Source organism: Tinamus guttatus, unplaced genomic scaffold (genome assembly GCF_059628265.1).
Source record: "Tinamus guttatus ecotype Peru unplaced genomic scaffold, ASM5962826v1 Tinamus_guttatus_pri_ptg000441l, whole genome shotgun sequence".
Classification (NCBI taxonomy): Eukaryota; Metazoa; Chordata; class Aves; order Tinamiformes; family Tinamidae; genus Tinamus; species Tinamus guttatus.
Genome location: NW_028288975.1, coordinates 92,582 through 107,471, shown reverse-complemented (window position 1 = coordinate 107,471; position 14,890 = coordinate 92,582). Strand labels below are relative to the sequence as shown.

At 46.2% G+C, this 14,890-nt stretch overlaps 1 protein-coding gene across 1 annotated transcript in view; it reads left to right on the top strand.

The window, feature by feature from the left end:
- LOC148593167 (syncytin-A-like) overlaps positions 1-14,584 on the top strand; it is a 51,609-nt gene extending 37,025 nt beyond the window's left edge. Inside the window, exon 4 of the mRNA XM_088531965.1 lies at positions 14,442-14,584. Coding sequence (XP_088388091.1) covers positions 14,442-14,584 — 143 coding nt within the window. The remainder of the gene's footprint in view (positions 1-14,441) is intronic.
- The last annotated feature ends 306 nt before the right edge of the window (positions 14,585-14,890 follow it).

The following is a 14,890-nucleotide window of genomic DNA, read 5'->3' as shown; positions in this document are numbered from 1 at the left end:
TCCACACGGTACTTTATAGTAAGTGTTAAGCATCGGTTTTTTGTTAATGACACACTGACTATTCCTTTGTGTTGATACGTGCAATTAAATAACCCTCAGTGTTGCTAATAGTAGAGCAAACGCAAGTAATTTTGCAATATAACACCAGGGCCGACCATCTGATACTCGGTGTACCTTGGAGACACACAGTCTGCTCAGTATCCTGACAGCACAATAAAGATCTGAAATGGAATCTTTGATCTATTGAAATAAACGCAGTCTTGCCATTGACTTGAGCGGAGCCAGATTTTAACCCTGCAGTGGTGTTATATTTCCCCTACAATTAGTACAATATAAAAGAAGGAAAAAAAAAAAAAAGTTTGACGAAGAAAGATTCTAACCATGCTGCAATGCAAAGATCACTGGCAGCAAGCAGCATCTCTATAATGCATCGCTTCCGTAAGAGCTTCCTCAGGGACTACCCAGAACCATTCCTTTATAAACATTTTCTGATTTAATTTGGAGAACAGATGCAGGAAATAAATACACTGATCCCTATAGGCAGTTACTGAGATTTGGAAAGAATTAGAGACTCTGTTAACTTCAGGTTAAACTAATTAAAACAAATCAGAAAGGGAAAAATTCACTATATTTTAATCTTGAGAGAAGTTCTCTCGCTGACTTAGGTACGCTTTTTTCTGACAAGTAATGGAAGAGTGGTTTTCTTCCCAAGCATTGTACAGTAGTAAGGTTACAAGGAAGTTACCGAGTGGAAAATTTCCTTATTGGTTTTAGAGGCTTTTTTTTAATTGCAAATAGTAAATTACTGAGACAGATAGAATATGTACTGTAGCATTGTTTATATCCTGTTTTGGTTGAATCCCTCCTGAAAGGAACTGCGCTTCCCAGAGCAACCTTGTGGATGCTGAGCCCCCACAGCTCCTGTGGAAGTAAAGAGGGCTGGTAATTCCCAGGGGCTGGGTAATTCCCAGGCCCAGGCCCATCCTAGAGGGGTCAGGCTAGGCCCAGCTTCCAGGGAATATCGACCCCAGCCGGGTCTCTCAAGGCGCCTTTCAGACATCAGCTTCTCATTTTGCACAGGCTCCTACCATCCCGCTGTCCGGCTGGCTTCACACACAGACACCGTCCCACCGCACTCATCCCCAGGGAGAACACCCCCTGCTACGATGATTCCAGTTACCTTTGGAGTAGGGGATTGTTTCTCTTCAAAAAAATCCTTCAGTTCTCATAAATAAGGCATCTGTTTAATGTAGCTACTGTAAACCACTTTTTAAAAACTAAATTTCCCGCCATATCACTGTCGTCTTGAGATTTATTTAGAAATGAATAAAAAAGAGAAATATATATATATATTAGTATTATTTTCTAATTGTAACACAATGTACAGTCCACAACCTGATTCTGGAATAAAATACAATCTTTAACAGAAGGAGTAGGAACGTAGGGAGAAGTAATTCAATCATCTCTCATTATACAAGTGATCTGTTTACTGTACTAAAATGGCTTTATCTTCTCTGTGGCTAATGATCATTCAGACAGAGGAAATGCATCCTGCAGTGGTTTTATATTATATATGGTTTCACACCAGTTATGGTTGCAGCATTAGCTGCAATACTGCTTTAGAATGAAATCCTTATTGTAATCAAGGATTAACGTGGTGAATTTGCCAGACTAAGGGATGTGTGTATGCAATGGGAACGTGATTTCAGTGTTGGATTTGTTATTTGAAAAATGCACTGACCTGGTTGCTGCTTTAGCCAATAAGCACTGCCTGGTTTCATTCCGTCCATCCCTACAGGAGCTTTAGGAAAGTGCTTTCTGTGTTGCTGATTGATGATATTTAAGCAGAATTTGATGCAGTTGGGTTCACACTTGTGATGGGAACACTTTTTGCCATGGTGCAAGGGTGACCGGTGTACTGTAAAGAATTATTTTTCCTTGGATTCGCTTGGCTTATACTGTTATCAGCTCTAAGCAAGCTAGAAAACAAACAAACACAATACCTGATCTTTTGACACAGATACTGTACATTGGACTCAAAGCAGAAATTTCATCAGCAGAAGATAGAGGCAGATGTGATGGTTCTCATCCAGAACGTGAAATCTGCTTCTGAAATCATGCGAGCGCCACGTTATACAGGAACACTTCGACGCTGTGCTCAGGATTATTCCTGTATATATTACACAATTTAGGCAACGATTTGCTTGCAAGAAAGCTGCCCATGCACAGACAAGGGCAGAAGTTGGCAATATGCTATTTTATTTGATCTGTATTAAAATACAGCATTATTTGCTGACATATCCAAATACTTCCTTTTAATGTTTTAAAACTCTGAAATTCATTAAAAAGAGGTTGTCATGACTGATTTTTATTCTGTCCAATCATTAGTATAATCAGAACAAATTTGCCTAATCTAAATGTAGTCTTTTGAGCACAATATAAAAATTATAATCTTTCATGTTTAAGGTATGTGTATGGAATACACATATATACTACACATATAGTTATATCTGAAGTTTTTTATATTCAGCTTGTTGTGTCTGAGTCTATGAACATGTAGTACATATTTCCGTTCTTTGGATTCCTAGTATGTATTTCAGTCAGTAAGGTTGATTGTAGGAAACACATTTTATAAGTATTAACTTGTGTATTTTATTGTGCAAATGTCTAAGATCCAAACACATCTATTCATAGTTTGTTTTTTCTTTTATTTACATATTTGAATGTACCTCACTTTCTACCTCACTTTCTCTAGAGTGGAAATGAGAAGGGAAGTCCAGTATTTACTATGAATCCCTTATGCAAACTCATAAGTTAATACCCAGGGCCCATTCTGCTTTCTGCTGCCCTGGCTGCAGCTTGTCCTCCCTCATTAAAGCAGTAGAATCACAGAATGCTCAAGGGTTGGAAGGGACCTCTAGGGATCATCCAGTCCAACCCCTGCACACGCAGGGTCACCTAGAGCACGTGGCACAGGACTGCGTCCAAGCGGGTTTGAAGATCTCCAGAGAAGGAGACTCCACAACCTCTCTGGGCAGCCTGTTCCAGGGCTCTGGCACCCTCACTGTTAAAATTTTTTTCCTTAAGTTCCTGTGGAACTTTTGGTGTTCCAGTTTCCGGCCGTTTCCTCTAGTTCTGTCAGTGGCCACCAGTGAAAAGAGGCCGGCCCCATCCTCCTCACTCCCTCCCTTGAGGTATTTATATACACTGATTAGATCCCCTCTCAGCCTTCTCTTCTCCAGCTGAACAGGCCCAGCTCCCTCAGCCTCTCCTCACAGGGCAGATGTTCCAGGCCCCTGATCATCCTCGTAGCCCTGCGCTGGACTCTCCCCAGCAGCTCCACATCCCTCTTGTCCTGCACACAGTAGTGCAGCCTCAGCAGGGCTCAGCCTCAGCAGGGCACAGCAGCGCGCGGCACCCCGAACCCCCGGCGAGGCGGCCGGCACGGGGAGCCCTTCGCGGACACAACGGCAACACCTGCCTTTCAGCAGGAGATCCAGAGGCCACGCCATCGTACACGGAGCTACAGGGGAGCCCTACTAGGAGAACACGCCGTTGCTTTTTAGCACAACTCTGCTGTATGCGCACAACTTCATACGTAAACCCCCCAACGTTGGACCCCTCCTCCTTTCAGTCATAGGATAAAGGGTTTTCATTAAATCTGCACCTTTTATTTTTCTAGTTTCTGTAATGAGAGCATTTGATTACTGTGGGTCATCAGATCTTACACATCAAACCTGGCAATTCCATTAAAAATACTCTTTTTAAAGGGATAGTTTTATACTTGCTAAATAACACTGATGTTTCACCATTATTTTTGTACAATTGAAGGAACACTGGTCTTCTGCAAAAAGTTTTTTTTTTTTTTAATTTGCAATACTAACATTAATGGGAAAACATTTGCTTTCATGTATCAACTTCATGAAAAAAGGATCTCCCATCGCAGATTTCCAAGAGCTGCATCATGTAAGTGGGTCACACATAAAAACAAAGGGGTGAGACTCAATCTTTCCCCATCCTGAATTTCTAATTTGTATTTCCTCAGGTTCTTCCACCTGGGAATCCCACAATCCATGGTGTGCGGATATGTAAGTTAAAGACTGGCTCTTTCTAGGATTGCCATGAAAGTCATGAACGCCAGAAAACATCTTTCCTTTGCCTGCATGGAATCGCACAGTGAAAGCTGAAACCTACAACCTGCATCTCCCCAAGAGAGTCAAAAGTGACACTGCTCGTTCTGCCACTGCCCGCTGGCACCACAGAAATGTGTCACCAGAGAGGATATTGAGTCCCACCTATCCTTTCATCATTTGCAGAGAAGTCATCACATTACAGAATAGAAATAATTTGCTAGCAGTAGTTTGATTTATGTAAGCGAACTGTTATGCAAACATTTACTTGAACTGTTAGCAGTTGACATGGAAGCTTTATGCTCTGAACTGATGAATATTGCTAGGCTTTCCCTCCCTGCTCCTTAATGCTTTTTGACCTTATTTGCCTCTAAGTAGCTTTGCCATCCAAAGCTGTAATTCTGCTGAGTGATTTCCCCAGTGCAAGAGGAGCCCTACTGTGTAATACTTGCCAGCTCTCAGTGTGCAGCGTCACATTACATGCAGGTTTTACCACTGAGTGATTCCATTTTGCAGTCCAGCTCGTACCATCTTATAATTAAATAAGCTCATGCAGTGTAAAGGTCAAATGCCTTGAACATGCCAAAACAAAGGCCACGTACGTAGGGGGCTCAAGAGACTGAACACCAAAGTCAGCATAAATCATGAATTCAGCCATTAGCTTAAAACTTAGCACTCGTTATGATAAACAAATTATTTATCATAAATTCACTTCAAGAGAACGTATTTAAATGCTGAAGGTTGTGCACATGGCTTGATGTGCACATGCCAATGCTTTAGCTTTGTAAGCTATGTAAATTCCATTATCCATTGTATTCATTTTTTGAAAGATCAACATTAACAACAGAAAGTAACTTGGCTTTTAAATTCACTTTCATCTTGTTTTCCGAGCCACATAATTAAGAGCTAGCACTTGAAAGCAAAGACACTGGGCTTTATCTGTCAAGCTCTTTTAAGCCCTGGGTGTAGTACAAAGCCTGCATATTCGGGTATATTAGACCTGCTCTAAGAAAAAAAGAATTAAGTGGGCGATAGTACTGCTATAGTGTCATCCTCCAGTCACAGAAATGAGCTTTAGTCTGCCTCCTATGGAACTCATCCAATCTGCTATTTCTTCTTCTCAGTTAAATGTAAATCAGATCCCTTTTACTAATTTGCTATTACAGTTTTAATTGAAAATGTCTAGGCTGGTTTCTACTGGACTCCTTTCTAAAAGGTCAAATCAAACTGTCATAGCATAGTTGGATTGATATCATTTAAATACAGTGTTCCGCTGTAATTGATTTTTGCATTGCACATGGGGTGCAAATTAAATAGAATATCTAAGTATTAAAGAGGTCCTTCTGGGGCCCCAGACGTGTTTTGGCGAGGGGTTTCGCAGGGATTCCCAAGCCGTATCTTTCAGATGAAAGAAAACTGTGACTTGGTATGTACACTTCACCCTGTAATAAGCTTCTTCCTGCTCACAGACTCCATGCACTTTTTCACCTGGGCAGTCCAGTAAGTCCATTACTTATTGAGGTAAATCACGAAAATAAAAGATCTGCTTTCCCTTAATGTTTTTATGTTCAGGATCTTTATAGAACAGGGAAGATTCTAAACAAAATCTATATTTTATGTCAAGGTCCTCACCTAGCAAATCAACTATGTTAGATGTATCTATAAATATGTTTTGAGAACAAGATATTAATGCAGCCAGTTTATCTACTACAATTCCACTGCTCATGGGTCTGCACAAAGCCAGAACTGATTCACAATTTCTAATAGACTGCTTTGGAAAAACATTTATGTTACTTGTCTGTAAGTGCTACAGTTTTCCTAATGTGTTTTTAGCTCTAATATATGTAGCATCATTCAAACATTATTGTCATGTTGTTTTTTTAATTCTAAGCTTTGTGGTGCAGGACACGTTCTTTTAAACTACCTTATTATGTGATAATGTGCTAAACCTTTTGCTCAGGATCACTAATGAAAATATATTTGCAGAATAAAGAACAGCTGGCTCAGAATCAAGACACTATTCAGGGCACTGCTGTTTACTGCTCTTTAAAATCCTCACTATATTAATATAGTAATTAAAATATAAATGCATTAGAACCTGGAGCATTTTTACTCCGGACTTGATATGATATCGTATCCCTAGGTTTCCCAGTTACTGCACTGTAAAATAGAAAAGAAAAATCTAAACTATATCAGAGAAGAGAAATAATCAATAGCTACAAGCCATCAAAAGCAAGGCAATAGTTATTAAAATCGAGGCACACATTCCCCCCTGTTCTGCACTGCAGTATCCCATTAAGATGTGCAGCCGTGCAAGGGACTGTGCAGTACAGAAACCAGAGAAACATTTGGTTGAATCAAGCTAACACTGCTAACATTTTATTTCATCTGCAACTGAATTTGATTGTACGGAATACATATACTCCCAATTCAGTGCATTAATATATTTTAATTGAAAACCCTGAATCTGTGATGAGAAGCAATCTATCCTACAACCCCTGATCTAAAAGAACTGCATAAATAATCAAGCTGATCAGTCTGTGCTCTGCTTAGTATGACTGTCAGCCCTACATTCTTTTGCCTGGATAGAAAATGATAATATCCCAAGAAATGTCATTAACTGCGGTGCCGCTGCCCTCGCTCCTGCTGGCCCGCCGCAGGCCGACGCGTGCCAGGGCTGGGTGACACGAGGGCCCCGACGTGGCAGCGTCTCAGCCGGTTCCTGAGCACGGGCGCTGCGGCGAGGGCCCGAAGGGACAGGTCGTGCTGCTCTCCAAAGCCACGCGCTGGCGGGGCCGGCCCTGCACAGCAGCCAGTGCCTGCAGCGCGGCTGACGTCCGCACGCAGTTTGCAGAGACCGCTGCACATCTGCCCATCTGCATCCGGGCAGCAGCATCCCAGCTTGAAACCACGAGGCCCTGCTTGCTCCCATTCCACTAGACGTTAATGACCTCCTTCTAGCTGGACCCCTCCTTACTGCTGAAGCCAATAACACATTTCAATAGTCCTCGTGATTACTATGGGTGTTGTCTCCCATATGAATCACACTACTGCAATCACTTTTTTGTACTGTGGTCCAATACTCAAAGCCAGCACAGCAACAAAGAAACAAAACACAGGTAGACTTAGGGGGTGCCATCGTTTTTAAGACCTTTCTTGAGAGAGAAGTGCTGCTCAGATCTAAGTTTCTTTAAACTTGAACTGCAGAAATTTATTTTTCACTGGTTTTCTACTTCACTTAATTTTTCATCAAAGTGTAAGATGTTATATAATTTTTGGTGGCAGCAGAGCAATGAGCTGTAGCAAAGTTCATTTAAAAACGAATACATCACTTCCAATTGAGATTCGATGCTACTTTTGTCCTGACGGGTGTATTGCATTTAGGGTGGAAGTGAAGCTCTCATGAATAGTTTTTTCATGCAGATCATTTCAGTGCCAATACCAAGCAGCACACTACAGAAAAATCATGGTTCTTTAAACTCATGCATATAAGATTATTTCAATATATTATTCATATCACCTTTTTGTTATGCCACATTTTATACGAGTGTTTATGGAAAAGTGCTCCTAGAATGTATTAGCATTTGACCAGAATAGAGTATTTAATCAGCATGCAACATTGACAGTAAGGCATATATTATCCCGCCTACACAGCATTTATTGTCATTATAGTCGCCTACATATATTAAGTTATTTTGTTGATGATTATGGATGAATACGAGCAAAGGAACTTTGTGCAAAATAGAACCACTGTTGCCCACCATCTGAGAATGAAGAAGAAAGCAGTGCAAACAAATGGCTTGACTCGCACATGGTAAACTCATTGTTTTGAAGCTATCTTAGGGAATTGAGGATTCTATTTAGTCCTTGGAGCACTGTGGCATAAAGCTAATGCCTTCAAGATTTTTCTCTGCTCTGATTTCTATTCTGAATTCTTTTGAATGGTAAATGGCAATGCTGAGCACCCCAACCAAAGCCTACGTGCAGAGGACACCGAGACAGCACAACACTGACATTTTCTTCACTGAGTCAGTAGGCCAAAAGATCATGTGATTTCTCAGTACTTTTGCCTTTATCAGTCAACTGATTTGTTGCTATCGTGAAGCAGACCTGTGTGAATGATGAACTAATTTTCCGTAATATGCAAATAACATAGCTGCTATTATAGTTCCTTTTATCTAATATACGGTGCTTCACATTTTCATAATCCAAATTATCCGTTTTGTTCATGTTCATTTGTTTTCTGTGTTCAAACGGGAGCCAAGGCAGCCAGATCTGTCTGCGTGGTGATGGCAGTGGTGACAACCTGGGCATGGTCTAGAAGGTTCTGTCCCGGCCTCAACCTGTCCTGCTGCGGTGCTCTACAGCAACCACTTTGTAGATCACTGACCGGTGACAGTGGCTGGGGGTAGAGCAAACCTGCATGTGCACAGTGGGCTGTGACGTATGTTCAAACCTTGCGGATGTCTTAGCTTGTAATTGGATGTTGCCAGAGAACCCCTGGGTGCAGGATGCAAATCCCTAGGGATCTCCTTTGCAAGTCTGTCTCTGTGATCTTTTAAGAGATGGGGAAAACCTCCATTGTGTTTTCTCTGGCTGAATCTGAACTTGTCTTTGTACATTTTGCTACTAGTTTTGATCTTTTGGCTTTACTACAAATCTTGAGCTGACTGAATTTACCCTGGGAGGCAACAACAGCAGACAAACAAGAGGAGCCGTAGAGAGCTGTGCAGTGTACTGGTGTGCAGGGTGCTTTTGGGGCCCGAAAGCCAAGGCTTTCTGTGCAGCCAAGGAAAGACCAAGCTGTGGAGGTGGCCTGGGAATGCCGTGAGCCCTGGGGCTGCAGAACAGCCTCCTGGACGGTGATGCTAGCGCGGGCACAGACACGCGCGGCCCTGTGGACACCTGCCCGCTCGAGCTGCTCCACGTGTGGCCCTGTGGACACCTGCCCGCTCGAGCTGCTCCACACGGGGCCCTGTGGACACCTGCCCGCTCGAGCTGCTCCACACGGGGCCCTGTGGAAACCTGCCCGCTCGAGCTGCTCCACACGGGGCCCTGCGGAAACCTGCCCGCTCGAGCTGCTCCACGTGTGGCCCTGTGGAAACCTGCCCGCTCGAGCTGCTCCACGCGGGGCCCTGTGGAAACCTGCCCGCTCGAGCTGCTCCACGCGGGGCCCTGTGGAAACCTGCCTGCTCGAGCTGCTCCATGCACTGCCCCGTGGAAACCTGCCCGCTCGAGCTGCTCCACGCGGGGCCCTGTGGAAACCTGCCCGCTCGAGCTGCTCCACGCGGGGCCCTGTGGAAACCTGCCCGCTCGAGCTGCTCCACGCGGGGCCCTGTGGAAACCTGCCCGCTCGAGCTGCTCCACACGGGGCCCTGCGGAAACCTGCCCGCTCGAGCTGCTCCACGCGCTGCCCTGTGGAAACCTGCCCGCTCGAGCTGCTCCACGTGTGGCCCTGTGGAAACCTGCCCGCTCGAGCTGCTCCACGCGGGGCCCTGTGGAAACCTGCCCGCTCGAGCTGCTCCACGCGGGGCCCTGTGGAAACCTGCCCGCTCGAGCTGCTCCACGCGGGGCCCTGTGGAAACCTGCCCGCTCGAGCTGCTCCACACGGGGCCCTGCGGAAACCTGCCCGCTCGAGCTGCTCCACGCGGGGCCCTGTGGAAACCTGCCCGCTCGAGCTGCTCCACGCGGGGCCCTGTGGAAACCTGCCCGCTCGAGCTGCTCCACGTGTGGCCCTGTGGAAACCTGCCCGCTCGAGCTGCTCCACGTGTGGCCCTGTGGAAACCTGCCCGCTCGAGCTGCTCCACGCGGGGCCCTGCGGAAACCTGCCCGCTCGAGCTGCTCCACGTGGGGCCCTGCGGAAACCTGCCCGCTCGAGCTGCTCCACGTGTGGCCCTGCCGCTGCCCCAGAGCTGTGGCTGGCAGCGAGGGGAGCTCTGGGAAGAGGTCGGGATGTGCGGGTGCAGGACGCGGAGCACTAGGTGATTCAGCATCTGCCAGGCAAAGGCAGAGAGCGTTCCTGCGCGGGGCTGCAGCTGGAGCTCCGCTCTATGTGTTCTCTAGGTTTGAGGCAGTGTTTGGTGTCCCGCACAGAGCACGGAGCTCTGCTGTGCCGCAGGCCGGAGCACAGGCCGGAGCACAGGCCTGTCCCTGGGGCCGCCCCGTGGGCGGCTGAGCACGAGGCCCCTGTGCCCGGCTGCACAGGAGGGCTCAGCGGCCGAGCGCCCGGGCCCTGCAGCGGCAGGGGACACTTGTGTCCCCTGCCATGGCCCCGCGTCCCAGCCGCACTGATTCCCCCCTTCATTCACCCGCTATCACCACAGCATCAGGAAAATGACTCCACAACTTCCCCCAGCTTCCCACCGCAGCATACAGAAGCAACACGAACTGCTCCTCATCCTTGCTTGCCTTCACTTAAAATGATACAAACTCAAAGACATAAGCAAAGCAAAACTATAATCCCTCGTGTATTACTGCCTATACTGAAGACAGCAGAAAAACTGCAGAATTTCTAACCATCTACAGAAAAAAAATCAGTTCATACCATGTTAATAAAAACCAACGCTGTTTTATATCACAAAGTTGTTTCCGCAGGCCCATCGGTTGCACAGGCTGAACCTACCACCTACTCCCTAAGTCGCAGCAGTAGCAGGAATGCTTTGTAGTTATCTCAGCAGTACACTGCTTATACTTCAGTTGCTACGGAAATTGGTTTTAATTCACCAGAACTTACTATTATTCAACTAAAGTATTAGGTTATCATTCATATGTCTGAATTTTATGCACTGAAAAGAAGTAGGATAGACCAGAATAAAACTGTACCTCATTCAAAACAAATTTTAAGTGGCAGCTTTTTTGTCTAGAGGCATCCTTTATAGCTGACTACCTGGTAGGACGAACTTGCTAAACTTAATTTAAACAAACTATCTGCATTTATTCAGCATATTAAGCATGTTTCTTTGTAGTAAAAAATAAAAAAAAATACATTAACTGCCCAGCTAATATAGAATTTTACTGACAGCACATTTGTAAACAAAAGTCATGTTACCTGTTGGAGGAGCACTGTACATGGCCTTAAGTATAAAGGTCTGACTATTTTCCCCATACTGTGCCCACTGACTCCTCTTCATATTAGTAGTTTCTGGGAGCTGTCAAACAATTGGTTTTGAAACACAACTAAAACTTGCTGGAGACAAGGCTTCTCCCTTGGGAAGGCAGAGCTTCCCTCTGCCCCCTTGATGCTTCTTGTTAAGGCTAGACGGTCCAACACAACAGCCCCGCTGTGAAATGGATGCGTTTCGCTGTGCTGGTCGTGAAAAGAGAACTCGGATTTGCTCCTAATACTGAAATTTCACAAGCTACCGGGCCCTTAACCTGCAGTGCTGCTGAACGCCTCCTCTGGTGCCTCGTAAAACAGGCTGCACGTCCCCTTAGCTTCTTGTTCCGCATTGCTGGTCTCCCAGAACTGCCTGCTTATCTCATATAAATAAGAGCTGCATCTCGGTGCAAATGAAAGCCACTTTTGCAATGGGTGGCTTACGTTTTAGTGGAGTTAGACTTGTTCTCTGGAGACATTTGTTTGCACACACCTCACCTGGCCTGATACGGAGACGTGGAATACCATTTATATTCTGAAAAGCTATCTCAAATCTCTTCTGTTAGCCTTTCACCTAGTCTGACCTAGGTAAGGTGCATAATGCTCTATAGAAAGACTTACTACATTTCCTACAGTAACTTATATAAGACAGTAACTGATTTGGGGAAATTCTGTCATCCCAAACTGAGGATTATGAGGCGCTATGAATCCTTTCAATGGATTCAGATACACAGAAACAATCCGAATTACCCATTCTGAGTTATTAATTAAATGATATATTTGGAGTTACGGAACAGTCGGTAATTTTTTAATTGAGCAGTTTTTATAGCTGATCTTCCTTCGTCCCATTAGTTGGACAGTAGCAGGGTACTGTTCTCTGCAGTGAAGTCTGTGGCTATGGAACAGACCTCCCATGAGAACTCTAGCACAAGAAGCCCACAAACTCTCCCTCCTGCAGGTTCATTTAGTGCTGTCAAAGAAACCTCATCTAAATTGTATTTATGGGTGCGCATTTCGGCATTTTCCTTTCCTGCCGCCCCGGCTCCTCGCCTCTCTGCCTGCCAGAGGAAGGTGCTGGGTGCTCTCTTTGCTGCTCAGTTTGTGATCTCTGTTTCAAACAGATATCAGCTACTATGAATGAAGCTCCATTCCCCTTTTGTCAACATGAAAGTGAGGGGGATTATATGTGAAATCCTGATGCCAGGATTTTTATAGACTTCAGTAAGATGTGGATGTCATCTTACTTGCCAGCTGCAAAGGAGAAAGGATTGACCTGGAAGGCCAGGATAACCATCACGTAGCAGAAGGAATTTTACAAAAGGAAAAAAGGAAGGATTTGTTTTTCCACTTGTGTAGCTGGATGATTTAAATCACCTAAGGCTCTTGCTGTGTGATTTTCCCTTTTTAGATTAATAATGCCAAGCAGTCTAAACTGGTTTAGGTCGAAGTATTTATTAAGCTTTACATGGCATTAAATTCACAGATCAGTGTTTCTTTAAACTCTACCTAACTGATCATTTTGCTCACGTATATGGCATTATATAAAACTGAAAAAAACAAAACAATCACTTGATTGCCTGAAGCTCATTCTTAGAACAGATCTACGTTGCTTTTGTTCTAGTTGCTGTTCTGAATGTGCAGCAGCACGGGCGGAGGGGGCTGTATCGTGCGCTTTCACCGGGGCTGCTGCTTATCCGGAGCTATTTTCTGTGTGTTTGTTGTGTGCCAGCTGATCACATCAAAAAAGCGGAAGGCTTGGAAAGTTCAGGAGCTCAATGAAAGGTGGCCTGCACCAATACAGATGAAGCACCAAGATCCGTACATTTTAGCTATCCACGTCAACAAAGTGTGCTGAAAGATTTGTTTGGAAATAAGGAAACAGCTCCTGCTAGTGTGATTGTGTTTCCATCTACGGAATAATGCTGCTAGATACCATTCCTGACAAACCATGAATCTTTTTGTGCCTTTCTGATTACACTGTAAATCTCACTCTCTCATCTGTCATAAAGATTGATTTTTCTTTTATTGTTTTGTCAGTGCATGGTTTTAGCTCTTCAAACCCCTTCTCTTCCCCTCCATCCATAATCTGACATTTTGCTGAAAGTAAATGTTGTTAGTTCTATTATGTGTTATTGAGCGAGGCTCTAAAATGAGTTCTGCAAATTAACAGAAATAATAAAACATAACAGCCTGTAAGAGAGAGCATGAGGGCAGCGGGGAGGGTCCGCGCGGTTCCCTGAGCTGACACCGCGCGCGGGGGGCTCGGAGCATCCCGGCGCTTTGCCGACGCGGGCGGAAAGCCCGGGAGAGGCCCGGGGGCTGCAGCGGGTCCCCGGGGGCTGCAGCGTGTCCCCAGGGGCTGCAGCGGGTCCCCGGGGGCTGCAGCGTGTCCCCGGGGGCTGCAGCGGGTCCCTAGGGGCTGCAGGGTGTCCCCGGGGGCTGCAGCGGGTCCCCAGGGGCTGCAGCGTGTCCCTAGGGGCTGCAGCGGGTCCCCAGGGGCTGCAGCGTGTCCCTAGGGGCTGCAGGGTGTCCCCAGGGGCTGCAGCGGGTCCCTAGGGGCTGCAGCGGGTCCCCAGGGGCTGCAGCGTGTCCCTAGGGGCTGCAGCGGGTCCCCGGGGGCTGCAGCGTGTCCCCGGGGGCTGCAGCGGGTCCCCGGGGGCTGCAGCGGGTCCCCAGGGGCTGCAGCGTGTCCCTAGGGGCTGCAGGGTGTCCCCAGGGGCTGCAGCGGGTCCCTAGGGGCTGCAGCGGGTCCCCAGGGGCTGCAGCGTGTCCCTAGGGGCTGCAGCGGGTCCCCGGGGGCTGCAGCGGGTCCCCAGGGGCTGCAGCGGGTCCCCGGGCACCTCACGGGCCGCACACAGCGGGGACACGCGTCCGTTCCCATCGGATGGAACCCCCCCCAACGGTGTTCCCCGTGTTACACACGCTAGTGTCTGAATGACTGGAGGTACCTCCTGTCACTGCCGACAAAGCTGATGACTTTCCTTTTCCCACATAAACCCAGTGACTTTTAGACACGGATGTAAATGGCATGTTTACTTTGATTAGACAGAAACTATGCATGCTATAGTCTGTACCACTGAACCTGCAGTTTTTCTTCTGCCCATTATCATAGACCACCATCCTGCTTTGTGCAGTCACTTTGTCTCCACATCGACTGAAGGAAACTACCAGCCTTTTTAATGCTATTTGCCCTGGTCTGTCTTCGCTTTGCACAGATGTGAGTGATATCAGTGGCCAGATGACGCTGATGAGCAGCAGCGCGGCAGGAGTGCGGCAGGAGCACGCGTGGCCATGGGAATTGGGCTCGGAAGAGGTGAGACAGAAGAAGCAAACAGATCAGGAAAGAGGGGATGATTAAAGAGTGGAAATGCTGTTATACTTGGTTCTTTGTTTTGTTTTGTTTGTGTTTTCTTCTTTTTTATATCACTGAAATATTGGGCCAAATCCTGTGCTCACAGGGGCCTCCCTCCCAAATCTTTATAGCAGGCAGGAGCGGGTGTTAATGGATAGGCACACTGCAAACCGTGTTATGATGGTGGGAACCTGGGACCAGGCCAGTTGAAAGGATGTTGGAAGACACCAAAGCTAGAGGTTTCTTTAGTGGCCTCTTGGTAGCAATCTGCTGCTATGAATAACTTGGAGAAAGTTCTTTTTACAGAAATAC